At 43.4% G+C, this 14,452-nt stretch overlaps 1 protein-coding gene across 1 annotated transcript in view; it reads right to left on the bottom strand.

Moving 5' to 3' along the window:
* The window catches only part of NEURL4 (neuralized E3 ubiquitin protein ligase 4), a 56,040-nt gene that overhangs the window by 36,540 nt on the left and 5,048 nt on the right, over positions 1 to 14,452 (bottom strand). Inside the window, exons 2-9 of the mRNA XM_067469692.1 lie at positions 11,512 to 11,890; positions 8,600 to 8,665; positions 7,018 to 7,301; positions 5,022 to 5,133; positions 3,093 to 3,181; positions 2,621 to 2,693; positions 338 to 605; positions 62 to 243 (exon numbers count right to left, since the gene is read on the bottom strand). Coding sequence (XP_067325793.1) covers positions 62 to 243; positions 338 to 605; positions 2,621 to 2,693; positions 3,093 to 3,181; positions 5,022 to 5,133; positions 7,018 to 7,301; positions 8,600 to 8,665; positions 11,512 to 11,890 — 1,453 coding nt within the window. The remainder of the gene's footprint in view (positions 1 to 61; positions 244 to 337; positions 606 to 2,620; positions 2,694 to 3,092; positions 3,182 to 5,021; positions 5,134 to 7,017; positions 7,302 to 8,599; positions 8,666 to 11,511; positions 11,891 to 14,452) is intronic.

Here is a 14,452-nt window from a genome sequence, read left to right as displayed (position 1 = left end):
AGCTCCTACGAATCAGCATTTTGAAGAAACACAGTTCACCTCAAGGTCTGTGGGATCTCACCTGACCGTAGGTTGGTCATGGTGGAAGGCAATTGCAGGTAGGTCGGGTTATGCGTAGTGACGCCGATCTCAATGGAGCCAGCCCATTTGTCCACCATCTTGTCAATGCGCACCTGGAAGACCTCCCCGTTGCGGAGCGGCCGGTTGCTCAAGACCACCCCGTGGTTGAAGTCATCTGTAGCACTGAAGAGGAAGTGGTGGACAAGGTGTCGCGTTATTACTATGATAAATGCAACATTCTATGGTAATTGAAGAAAGAAGTGGGTAAGATGCCTACTGGGGCCGAAGTGCCGTGCGTCCCTCGTTGATGATGGCGGCCTTCTGCCCGCAATTCGGGTGGAAAAGGAGGCGTTCCGGCTCCGGCTCGTTCCCCCCGGCGTCGATGGCGCGGCGCCCCACGTCCGGCGAGAGGGCCCTCATGATGGCGTTGTTGCGCCGGAGGCGGTCGCTGTGGTTGTGGTTGTGGACGATGGTGACTTTGACGGCCATGCCGTAGAGGTCCACCACGCCGTAGACGACCAGCGGAGTGAGGGTGGTGGCCACGCCTGGAAGGGAAGGGGAGGCCAATGGACCACCGCTTGGGCACCTCCAGCAGGAAAGGGAGGAGCCGGGCCACGCAAAGGACCGCGGCCTTCCTAATGGAGCACGAAGGTTTCGGCACATGTTGATTCATCAAGGAACAGATATTGTCATCACATGGAGCTATACCAGGCATGGGCCAACTTCGGCCCTCCCTCCAGGTGTTTTGGACTTCAACTCCAGGAATTGTGGGAGTTGAAGTCCAAAACACCTGGAGGGAGGGCCAAAGTTGGCCCATGCCTGGTTTGTATGGTTGTGTTTTGAGTTTCAAATTATATATTGCATTATTTTTTTCTTAGATGCGTTGGGTCTATTTTTAAGGGAGATAAAGTGGGTTAGAAGAAATAATAATCAAAATAATACAATAATCATAATAAGCATCATCACCACCCCAGTTCAGATGTTGTAGAACCCAAAAGTAAATAAATAAGGAGAACGAATTAAAGATTCTAGTTCATTTGTAGCCATTTCTAACCCATTTAAGGCCGGCTCTTCTATGGCAAAAGATCTTATGGGGCTTTCTGAAGGGGGCTTCCAGACAGGCCCTATATCCCAGAATCTGATCCCAGGTTTTCTGCTTTAAACTGGATTATATCAGTCCGCACTGCCAGATAGCACTGCCAGATAAGAAGAGTGAAGAGAGAGGGGGCCAGAAGACAGTTCCAGCTTGTCTCCTGTGCTATGCCACTAATATAATATAATACAATGCAATATAATATATTGTATATACAGATAATATTTATAATATTATAAATATTATAATATTATCTTAATGCAGCTGACTCTCAGACAGCTGTGCCACCGGGACTGTAGCACAGCTATCTGAGTATCAGCTGCATTAAGAGCACATCTGACCAGAAGGTCATGAGTTCGAAGTCGGAGTGAGCTTCTGACCAATTGTGTAGCTTGTTGTCGACCTTTGCAACCCGAAAGACAGTCGCATCTGTCAAGTAGGAAAAATAGGTACCACCTATGTGTGGGGAGGCTAATTTAACTAATTTACAAGGTCATAGAAAAGATTCCAGCAAAGCACTCCAGCAAAAGCATGCGGGGAATGCGGAAGTACTTGTGTCAGTGTCGCAGATGGATGATGAAAGCGACAGCTCCCCTGGTGACCAGAAAAGTTAAATAGCCTCTGACTGTCTGCCTAGATCTGTTGTGTGTCTTTGGCATTGAATGTTTGCCATATATGTGTACATTGTAATCCGCCCTGAGTCCCTTGCGGGATGAGAAGGGCAGAATATAAATACTGTAAATAAATAAAATAATGTAATACAATATAATACTAATAATAATAATACAATATTATAATTATGTATTTTATATTACATGTAATGTTACTAATAATGTTACAATATGGTATACTAGATTATAGTAATAAATAATATTGACTTTGTACTATGCTAATAATATAATATTCTGTATGTATATATATATATATTTTGTAAGCCGGTCTGAGTTCCCTTCGGGGTGAGAAGGGCGGCATATCAATGCCGTAAATAAATAAATAAGCAGAAAACCTAGGATAAGATCCTGGAATATAGGGCCTGTCTGGAAGGGCCTAAAGATTGCTGTCATTCAGTGTTAAGTACAAACAATGTGACTTGGAAAAGCACTCTGCCTTCTTGTAGAGATGGCGAAAATTCATTCGGCTAAGAGAAAAACCTCAAATAACCTAGCAATGGGACATGACAGAAGCCTCCCACAAGGATGATAAAAACATCAAATCATCTGGGCGTCCCCTGGGCAACGTCCTTGCAGATGGCCAATTCTCTCACACCAGAAACGACTTGCAGTTTCTCAAGTCGCACCTGACACGACCAAAACAAAAAACAAAACCTAGCAATGGAGATGTTTGTATTTGGCTGAAGGCGAGTTGACCGAGTATCTCTAATAATATTTCCTTCTGTCTAAGAAACAAGACTCCAGCCACACCATCTTTCAAGACCCCACCTCAGCTTTATTTCCAAAGCACACCCACCTTGGTCAATACCATTGATGTAAAAGTGAAGGGCGTTGTTGGATTTCCTAGTCAAGCCAATGTGGTCTCCTTCCTGCAGAGACAGAGAAATAGTGTACGATATCATGAGATTGTCCACTGCTTTAGTTGAATCCAAACCATATTCATTCAACCAAACAGTTGTCCCACTTCAGTTGGTCTAGGTCAGGCATGTGCAAACTTAGGCCCTCCAGGTGTTTTGGATTTCAACTCCCACCATTCCTAACAGCCTCAGGCCCCTTCCTTTTCCCCCTCAGCCGCTTAAGCGGCTGAGGGGGAAAAGGAAGGGGCCTGAGGCTGTTAGGAATGGTGGGAGTTGAAGTCCAAAACACCTGGAGGGCCCAAGTTTGTCCTTAAGCTAGTCTAAGTTGTGTCCTAGATCTGTGCAACACAATACTTCCTGCACCCAATGAGGGCAAGGGTACAATGCAGAAATAGCCCTACAAAGCCCTACCTGAAGCTCATCCAGACTGAACTCACAGTACTCCCTCCTCGTCCCTTTGCCGTTGGTCAGGATGCCACAGCCGCTCATCATGATGGTTCCTGGGGAGAGGAGAAAAACATGTTGGGACTAGGAAAATGCAAAGTGAATTTCACAAACTTAGAAACGGTTAAGAGAAGGTAGGACGGAGCGGAAAGGAGTAGGAAGGAGTGAAGGAATGTGGATAAGATTAGATGTTACTAAATAATATAATAATAATAATAATAATAATAATAATAAATTATTATTATTATATTAAGATAATTAATAAAATATTATTATATTAATAAAATTAATAAAATATTATTATTATTATATTAATAAAATGTAGACACTGCAAGTAAGCAGATGAAACAATAGATCACATCCTCAGCTGCTGCAAGACGATCGCGCAGACAGACTACAAGCAGAGGCACAACACTGTTGCTCAGATGATTCTTTGGAACGTGTGCCACAAATACATAGGAAGGAGTGAAGGAATGTGGACAAGATAAGATGTTACTAAAAAATAATAATAATAACATACTATTATTATATTAATACAATTAATATATTATTATTATTATTATATTAAGAAAATTAATAAAAATATTATTATTATATTAATAAAATGTAGACACTGCAAGTAAGCAGATGAAAGAATAGATCCCATCCTCAGTAGTTGCAAGAAGATCACGCAGACAGACTACAAGCAGAGGCACAACACTGTTGCTCAGATGATTCTTTGGAACGTGTGCCACAAATACATAGGAAGGAGTGAAGGAATGTGGACAAGATAAGATGTTTCTAAAAATAATAATAATAACATATTATTATATTAAGAAAATTAATATATTATTATTATTATATTAAGAAAATTAGTAAAATATTATTATATTAATAAAATGTAGACACTGCAAATAAGCAGATGAAACAATAGATCACATCCTCAGCTGCTGCAAGAAGATCGCACAGACAGACTACAAGCAGAGGCACAACACCATTGCTCAGGTGATTCTTTGGAACTTGTGCTACAAATACCATCTGCCTGCGACAACTAACTGGTGGGATCATGTCAGGTTTTACAATGTATTGTAATGTAATATAGTTGAGTCATGCACTGCTAATGGGCTTCTATTGGAAATGCTGAGTCATGCATTAACTGTATATAGGGAATCATTTGGGGAATGTGTTCTGGCCTAGTCCAGGTGATTGTGAATGATGTAATCCTGGGTCTGAGTTAAGTTAATGAGTTGGGAACCAATCAGAGATTGCTATGTGTAATTGTATAGAATTGTATATAAGGAAGTCATGTACCATGTATATCTCTCTCCTTGTGCTGTGCTGCTGTTCGTCGAAGGCTCTATGTAATTGATTAAAAGAACCTGTGTGCCGTGGTAAGTTTGTAGTGTCATCTAGATTGGAGGGGGAAACAATAGTAAAACTGACAATGGCCGGGCATGTGCTCAAGTGTCCGTAAAAGAGTTCCAGAGTGACTGCAGTTTGTGGGAGCAGTTGACTAAAAATACTGTGCAGGAAGAAGCTACAGGAAAGCGCTGAAGTTGTGCAACTGATCTGCTGCTGCATTGTGAAATTAATCTCAACAGATCACAAGCCAGAAAAAGTTACAGAAAATGAGCACGTCAAGCTACTCTGGGACTTCCGGATTCAGACTGACTGAGTTTTGGAGCACAATACTCCTGACCCCACAATCATGTTAAAAAACAAAGCATGGATTGTCAATGTCACAATTCCAGGTGTCAGCAGGATTGAAGAGAAACAACTGGAAAAGCTGACACGATATGAGGATTTAAAGATTGAACTGCAAAGACTCTGGTGCAAACCAGTAAAGGTGGTTCCAGTGGTGGTCCCAGTTGGCTCACTGGGTGCAGTGCCTCAAGACAGTATCAGCCAGGTGCTCACCTGAGCGCAGGTTGGTCATGGTCGCCGGGTACTCCAGGTTATTGGGGTTGTGTGTGGTGACCCCAATTTCGATGGATCCTGACCACTTATCCACCAATTTGTCGATTCGGATCTGGCAGAAAAAAGAAGTAGGACAGCCTTTACCATGAGCAGTTTTGTCTGAGGACATTGGGAGGTAATTCCAACATATCATGCCATGGGACATATCATACTGAAAGCTGGTTTAAGGTTGTAGGCATCGACACAGATATGATTAAATCCACACAGAAAGATCTTGGTCCAATACAAACGACTTCTCTTGTGCCAGAAGACTAGTCTGAGACACTCAGACCTCCCCAAAACAACCCACTTCTAAAGATAAAGGTTCCCCCTTGACATTAAGTCTAGTCATGTCCAACTCGGGGGGGGGGGGGTGCTCATCTCGATTTCTAAGCCAAAGAGCCGGTGTTGTCCGCAGACGCCTCCAAGAGCATGTGGCCAGCATGACTGCATGGAGCACCGTTACCTTTCCACAGTACCTACTGATCTACTCACATTTGCATGTTTTCAAATTGCTAGGCTGGCAGAAGCTGGGGCTAACAGCAGGAGCTCATTCCGCTCCCTGGATTCAAACCACCGACCTTTCGGTCAGCAAGTTCAGCAGCTCAGCGGTTTAACCCACTGCACATCCAGCGGCTCCAACCCACTTCTAGCTTTCAAAAATAAAAAAAAGGTCTAATGATAATGTGTAACTTATTTAAAAGCTAAATTGTTACTACTTAAGGTTAACGAGGGCTCATTATACCACACAGTTATAGTATTATTACACTGCCCAATGCACATGTTGGCGCCTCAAATGTTAGCCCTATTTTCTGATGTATTTGACCTGCTAATTTCAAAAAATGGTACCAGTTTTAACCTATCAGCTCTATTTTCAGATACAAAACATATGCCATATACCTTCGCTATCTGCTCACTCATAAAAAAACTAGGATAACCTTCTCTAGAGTTGATGAGACCTATCCAATCCAATTTTCTGAATCAATGCCCCAAAGAATCCCAGGAACAGGACTAAAAGCCAAAATACCAAGAAATGTTTTGGTTGGGCTGTGTTATATATAACAATAACGATAATTTTTATTTATTTATTTATTTACGACATTTATATGCCGCCCTTCTCACCCCAAAGGGGACTCAGAGCGGCTTACAAGGTATATATACATACAATATATTATATTATTAGCATAGTACAATATCAGTTTTAAATATTGCTATATTATACTATACCAATTATATTGTAATATTATTAGTAATATTACATGTAATATAAATATATAATTATAATATCATATTATTATTAGTAGTAGTATTATATTGCATTACATTATAATATTATATGTTTATACAATATATATTATATTATATTATATTATTAGAATAGCATAGGAGATAAGGTGGAACTGTCCCCTGGCCTCCCCTCTCTTTTTCCGGGCTAATAGATGTCGTTATGATTTATGTATTACTCTCTTTTCAGACCAAGGCAAGACAGAACATAAATACATCTATAAAATGACACATTAAAACATACTTATAATGTAACCAGAAAAGCATATATTAAAATACAAATATTAAAATATATGAGACAATATGATTATGATTATAAGCCAGGCATGGGAAAAACTTTGACCCTCCTCCAGGTGTTTTGGACTTCAACTCCCACAATTCCTGTTAGGAATTGTGGGAGTTGAAGTCCAAAACACCTGGAGGAGGGCCAAAATTTGCCTATACCTGTTATACACCCACAAAACTCATCACTGCATAGGTTGTTGCTCTGGCAAATAAATGATAGCACTATAACTGCATGGTGTGCAAAGTCCCACGGAGAGGCGTTTCACCTTTCTGGGAAGTCTAGAGGGCTTGAGGCCCATATGGAATCCAACCTAATGAAGACAAGCCTTGAGCCTGAAGGCCCAAGATTCGAATCCAGAACCAAACCCCCCCTTTCCCTCCTCCCCACCTCAAACATCTCGTTGTCCCTCAGGGGGCGGTTGGTCATGACGACTCCGTTGTTGAACTCGTCCAGGGGCCTCCGCCGCTCGGCCGTCTTGTTGTTGTTGCTGAGCTTGATCAGCGTGCCGCACTTCTCATGGAAGAGGAGGGCGTCGTTGGAGGTGATGGGGGGCCCCCCACAGGGAGCGGAGTCGGAAGGAGGGCTGCCCAGGTTCACGTTCAGGAGGCTCCCATTGTAGGCTGACAGGATGGCGTTGCTCACCACCTCCGAGAGCTCCATGCTGGAGAAGCCTGAGGGTGAGAAGGGAAACAAAGTGCGTAAGGTGAAGGGGTTTTTTGTTGTGACTCAGTTGGGTAGCATATAAGTGTCCTAAATAAATAAATAAATAAATAAATAAATAAATAAATGAGGTTTTCTGTGGGCAAGCAGATGGTGACTACTGGATGTCATATGTTCTGTATCAGAAACTAGAGCTGATGTGGTTTATCCAATGCCATTTTCTAAATCAGCAGCCCAAATAACCAATCAGAATCTAAAGTTGACCAAAAATTGACTCGTAACCTTTTGGTACTAATGTTGGAGAGTGGTCCCTGGTCAAAGTGGTCCCTGGTCAAAAAAAAGGTTGGGAACCACTGCATTAAAGGGACTAGGATCCCTCTCCAGTTGTCACTTTGGCAACACAAGCTATCAGGCCAAACCCCATGAACGTCCTGAAGAGTTTTAAAATTAGGACTTTTAAACATCAGGACTGGGTTCAAACTGCAGGGAAAGAGATTCCATGTAAACTTTGAGAAGAACTTCTTGACATGGAATGTGTTGCTGGCTTTGGCCCTGGTAGGGTCTCCTTCTCTGGAGGTTTTTCAAGCAGAGGCTGGATGGGGCCATTTGTCAGGAGAGCTTTGATTGTGTTTCCTGCCTGGAAGAAGGGGGATAGGCTGGATGGCACTTGGGGTCTCTTCTAACTTCACCTCGAACCATAAGGAGAGGTGGGTAACTCATAAAATTGATTTTATTATTTATTTACTATATTTCTATTGCTTATAATGATGAGGATTCTATAAATCTTCATGTGGCTTTAGTTTTGCCTGCAAAAAAAAACCCAATAGAGTGGAAGAGACCCCAAAGGCAATCCAATCCAACCTCTTGCTAAGCAGGAATACACACTCAAAGCCCCCCTGACAGATGACCATCCAGCCTTTGCATAGAAACCTGCTGAAAAGGCCATGTATTCCCCTCCATATTCCAAGGCCGCGTATTCCTCTGTCAAACAGCTCTAATTGTCAGGTAGTTCTTCCTAATGTTTAGATGGAATCTCTTTTCCTGCCACTGAATAAACTGCTCCATTGTGTCCTAGTTTCCAGGGCAGCAGAAAACAAGCTTTGTCTCCTCCTCAATGGGACCTTCTTTCAAGTATCTAAACATGGCTCTCATGCCTCCTTTTCTCAGCCTTCTCTAACCTAAACATCCTCAGCAACTGTGGCCATTCCTGAGAAGGCCTGCTTTCCAAACCTTGTATCAAGTTGGTCACAAAAGAAGGCCCCATCTCGCCATTATCTGCCTGTCACCAAAGGAAGAGATGGAAACTCACCATTTTCTGACTCCAAGCTGTTGGGAAACTTATCCGGTCGGTTCTGGTTGCATGGCAGGTCCAGAGCTGCGGCAATGGAAAAACAGAAAGAGATGGAAAGAGATGAACATATGTTCAAAGCAGCAATTCTCACAGGTATCTCCTGCATTATTGCAGAGTAAGAAAAAGCCCACTTTGCTCTAACCCACCAGACGAAACTATCGTTTCTATTTATTTAGAAACTCCAATGTGGCCGACCGTGTTGTTGTTGACAATGTTGGAGGACCAGGACATCCGTAGGGATACCAAAGTGCTTGTTTATAAAGCTATAATCCTCCCAACCCTGCAAGACGTGGACAGTCTACAGATGTCACATGCAACTCCTGGAACAATTCCATCAACGTTGCCCCTGAAAAATCCTGCAAATCTCTTGGGAAGACAAGTGGACAAATGTCAGCGTGCTAGAAAAACCAAAGACCACCAGCATTGAAGCGATGGTTCTCCGCCATCAACTCTGCTTGACCAGCCACGTTGTCCGGATGCCCGTCCACCGTCTCCCAAAGCAGTTGCTCTACTCTGAACTCAAGAACGGAAAGCGGAATGTTGATTGGCAGTAAAAGAGATTTAAAGATGGGCTCAAAGCCAACCTTAACAATTCTGGCATAGACACTGAGAACTGGGAAGCCCTGGTCCTTGAGCGCTCCAGCTGGAAGTCAGCTGTGACCAGCAGTGCTGTAGAATTTGAAGAGGCACGAATGGATGGTGAAAGAGAGAAACGTGCAAAGAGGAAGGTGCGTCAAGCCAACCCCAACCGGGACCGCAGATCAAGAATAGGGCTCCACAGTCACCTATGCACCCACCGCCAGTACACGGATCTTGGAAGACAATCCTGCTCAGACAATGAGGGATCACCTAAGGAAGTACTAAGTAAGTTTATTTATTTAAAAAGCATTAAACAGCCCTCTTGAAAACACATAAAAGCCCATTAGAGCATATTACACTTCACCCGCCACATTTACGGGTTTCATTTGTATAGATTTGATCATTCATGATGGAGGACCTAGAGAGGTGTTTGATGATTTTCAAATGATCTCTCTGGGAATGTCAAAGTCTTCCTGCACAATTCTATGGTCCACTTCCACCAAAAGTTTACCTATCCAAATGCATTCTCCCCTATGAAACATCAAGGCTGTTAAGATCTTCTGGAGGGGCCCTGCTCTCGGTCCCACCACCCTCGCAATCGCGTCTGGTGAGGATGAGAGACAGGCCTTTTCTGTGGTGGCCCCTTGGCTATGGAACTCTCTCCCAATTGAGAACAGATCTTTCCCCTCCTGACCTTCAAAAACATAGTGAAATCCTGGCTATGGAACAAGGCATTCCCAGAATGATGGCAGAGAGTGGCAAGTGACTAAAGTTATCGACCACATATGCGGATCGAGTGGGACATGATTTTATCTTGACGAACTGGCTTTTATGTATTTTAGTCTGTATGTATTTTATTTTATTGTTGATGTACGATGTTTTAGATTGTATTGTTAGCATTGAATCCTTGCTATTGGCCGGTCTGAGTCCCTCTATGGAGGTAGAGAAGATCGGGATACAAAAGTTTTAAATAAATAAATAAATAAATAAATGTGGACCACAAGTGTAATAAAACCATAGAATTTCCATAAAGGACCCAGAGATTCAATCAAATTGATAAATAATCATATTAGTCAAACCTGCAAGTGTGGATGGCCAACTGTCAAACATATAAATATTTTTTTTCAATTTTTAAAAGGGTATTTTATTGTGTTTTTTATAGTTTTTGTCTCTGTGCGGATCTACTCTGTTTGTGTCTCTTTCTCAGGAGGCCCTGAGGGCTAGGAGGGGACTGAACAATTAAAGAGATAAGAAAACACCTCCAGGTGTCTTATTTTGGCAGGTGCTCTTCCTTATCACATTGGAAAGGAGCCAATCTTGTTTCCTGCTGCTCCAAAGACTAGGATACAATGGAACTATGGATTCAAGCTGCAGGAACAGAGATTCCACCCAAACATTAGGATGAACAACCTGACAGTAAGAGCTTTTGGCAGTGGAATAGGCTGTAGCCTTCGAGTCTAGTGGAGCCTCCTTCTCTGGAGGATTTTTAACAGATGACCATCTGCCAGGAGTTCTTTGATTGTGTGCTTCTGCAAGCCAGGGGATTGGACTACATGGCCCCTGGGGTCTCTTCCAACTTGAACAATGTATGATCATATCATCTTCTGTTTGTCCGTCTGTCCATCCATCCATCTATCACCTTTCACTCTCTTCTATCTATCTATCTATCTATCTATCTATCTATCTATCCATCCATCCATCCATCCATCCATCCATCCATCCATCCAATCATCACCTTTCACTCTCATCTATCCATCCATCCATCACCTTTCACTCTCATCTATCTGTCTGTCTGTCTGTCTGTCTATCTATCTATCTATCCATCCATCCATCCATCCATCCATCCATCCATCCATCCATCCATCCATCACCTTTCACTATTTATCCATCTATCACCTTTCACTCTCATCTATCTATCTATCTATCTATCTATCTATCTATCTATCTATCTATCTATCTATCCATCCATCCATCCATCCATCCATCCATCCATCCATCCATCCATCCATCCAAAGTGACCCCTAGAGAAGAACAATGATATCTTGCATGTTCCAGAGTGGGCATACCAGACAATCTCTACATCAACACTGACAAAGAAACAACAAGAAGTACTGTTTATCCACAAGCATAAAGACATTGCATATATTAGAAACCAACACTTTCTCATTACTTTATTTTCCAGATCACCAGACTGGGCCACAGCAACGCCTGGCAGGAGATAGCTAGTATTCAATAAAGACATCAAAAAATAATAATAACCAGCCATTCTCCCAGTGCTCCCAAGCAAGTACCTTCTTCCTGAGCGGTGCCCTCTTCTGCCTCGTCCGTGTTGCTGGGCACCACCGTGATCTGGGTGCACTTGCCGTAGAGGTCCACCACGGCCCAGACCTGGGGCGGGATCCCAGTGGCGGCCACCCCACAGTCCTGCCCGTTGACCCAGAGGCGCAGCTCCCCGCTGGCCGTGCGCTGGATGCCCACCCGGTCGCCTTCGCCCAGCTGGTCCAGGTCCTGGCCGTACTCCTCCAGGATGGAGCGGCCGTCCCGCAGCACTGAGCAGCCCGAAATGATCCAGGAGCCACCCTTGAGGCCCGTGGCACTGCTAGGAAAGTCCAGGTGGTTGGGGTCCAAGGCCGTCACCCCGATTTCGATGGAGCCACTCCAGGAGTTCACCTGCGGGAGAGGAAGGGATGAGCAGTACATGTGAAAAAGATCTTGGAGTCCTCGTGGACAACAAGTTAAACATGAGCCAACAATGTGATGTGGCAGCAAAAAAAGCCAATGGGATTTTGGCCGGCATCAATCGGAGCATAGTGTCTAGAGGTAAAGAAGTAATGCTACCCCTCTATTCTGTTTTGGTTAGACCACACCTGGAATATTGTGTCCAATTCTGGGCACCACAATTCAAGAGAGATATTGACAAGCTGGAATGTGTCCAGAGGAGGGCGACTAAAATGATCAAGGGTCTGGAGAACAAGCCCTATGAGGAGCGGCTTAAGCAGCTGGGCATGTTTAGCCTGAAGAAGAGAAGGCTGAGAGGAGATATGATAGCCATGTATAAATATGTGAGAGGAAGCCACAGGGAGGAGGAGGGAGTAAGCTTGTTTTCTGCTTCCCTGGAGACTAGGACGCGAGACAATGGCTTCAAACTACAAGAGAGAAGATTCCATCTGAACATGAGGAAGAACTTCCTGACTGTGAGAGCCGTTCAGCAGTGGAACTCTCTGCCCCGGAGTGTGGTGGAGGCTCCTTCTTTGGAAGCTTTTAAACAGAGGCTGGATGGCCATCTGTCAGGGGTGATTTGAATGCAATATTCCTGCTTCTTGGCAGAATGGGGTTGGACTGGATGGCCCATGAGGTCTCTTCCAACTCTAGGATTCTATGATTCTATGAAAGAGAGGAGTGGAAGGAAGATGCCCAATTGGGATAAAGAATCTGAGATGAGTTCTTGTTATTAGTTTCACAGCCTATTAGGTGTTACTGGCTGGATTCTGAACCATCTATTACAGGCATGGGCAAACTTTGGCCCCCCAGGTGCTTTTGGACTTCAACTCCCACAATTCCTAACAGCAGCCACAGAAATGAAGTCTCTGGAGCAGGACAACTACTTTCAAACCAAGTACCGCACAATTAAACAGGAAATAATGCTTTCAAACCAGGAACAGAACATTTTTCAAATGTTGTTATATATGAGGGTTGAATGAAAAGTAATGCCTCCACCTTCGTTACTTGGGTTTGGATAGGAATATTTTAATAAATCAAACACAGAAATAATCCTTAGAATGTGCTCTTTAACTACCACTATTCGCTTTTCCACACAATCACCAGACAATTGGATACATTTCTGCCAACAATGAACAAGTTTTCTGAAGCTGTCATGGAAGAAGTCAACACTCTGTTTCCGCAACCAGCGTCTCACAGTTCTCTCATCCTGGGTACATCGTGCACAGATCTTCCAATAGCCAAGCAAAGCAATAATGTGACCCAAACGTTCTTGTGAAATGCTGATTATGCTTGAAATTCCTCTCTGAGGGATACGACGATCGTCCTGAATCTGTCTGTCAACCTGCTGCTTGTGAAACTCGGTGGTTGCTGTCACAGGACGTCCAACTCTTTGTTTGTCACACAAATCAGATGTTTCCACCTCAACCTCTTTAAACTTACTTGCCCAACGACGCACAGTACTTACATCAACACAATCACCATAAACAGCTCGCATCCTCTGATGAATCTCCTTTGGGGGTGACACCTTCTGCTGTCAAGAATTCAATGACTGCACATTGTTTAAGTCGCATTGACCGACCGTCTGCGCAGTATTCCATATTTCGCACTTTAACAACAAAACCGTTCAATGCTAAGGCTTCCCACCAAAATGGAACTGTAGAGCAGAGTCTACTGAACAAGCCAGTACCTGCCGCATATCAGTACTGCTATCTGTTGAGGAGTTACGAAGGTGGAGGCATTACTTTTCATTCAACCCTCATAGAATCAATTAGTTGGAAGAGACCTGGAAGGCCATCCAGTCCAACCCCACTCTGCCAAGAAGCAGGAAAATTGCATTCAAAGCACCCCCAACAGATGGCCACCCAGCCTCTGCTTAAAAGCCTCCAAAGAAGAAACCTCCACCACACTCCAGGGCAGAGAGTTCCACTGCTGAACAGTTCTCCCTCACAGTTAGGAAGTTTTTCCTTATGTTGTTATTGTTATTTATACCCCACTTTTCTCTCTAACAAGGAGACATTAAAAGCCTTTCAGTACAATTTGGAATCTATAATTATACAAACACTAGCCGTCCCCTGCCATGCGTTGCTGTGGCTCAGTATGTGTATATTTGTTTTGTGTGTGCATATATGTGGATATGTGTATTTATGTGGTTATGCACGTGTTATAATGTTGGGGAGGGGGGTTTGCTTTTAAAGTTCCTTCCGCTATGTTTTTCAGTGTTTTTATGAGTGATGGTCATTTGTTGGCCTGATAGGTGTATTGTGTTCAAATTTGGTGTCAATTTGTCCAGTGGTTTTTGAGTTATGTTAACCCCACAAACGAACATTACATTTTTGTTTATATAGATTAAAACAGACCACTGACCACTACTCCACTTGTGCTCTGCATATCTCAACATCTGCCTCTCTTTGTATCCCATTGATATCTCAGTTGGCCCTCCATCATTTCAAAACAACCTCCATTTTCCCCTCTCGCCTACCCCCCCCCCCCCCCCCGTGGCCAATGGGCCTT

This window comes from Anolis sagrei, chromosome 6 (genome assembly GCF_037176765.1).
Source record: "Anolis sagrei isolate rAnoSag1 chromosome 6, rAnoSag1.mat, whole genome shotgun sequence".
NCBI classification, from domain to species: domain Eukaryota; kingdom Metazoa; phylum Chordata; class Lepidosauria; order Squamata; family Dactyloidae; genus Anolis; species Anolis sagrei.
This window is presented reverse-complemented; position numbering and strand designations above follow the sequence as displayed.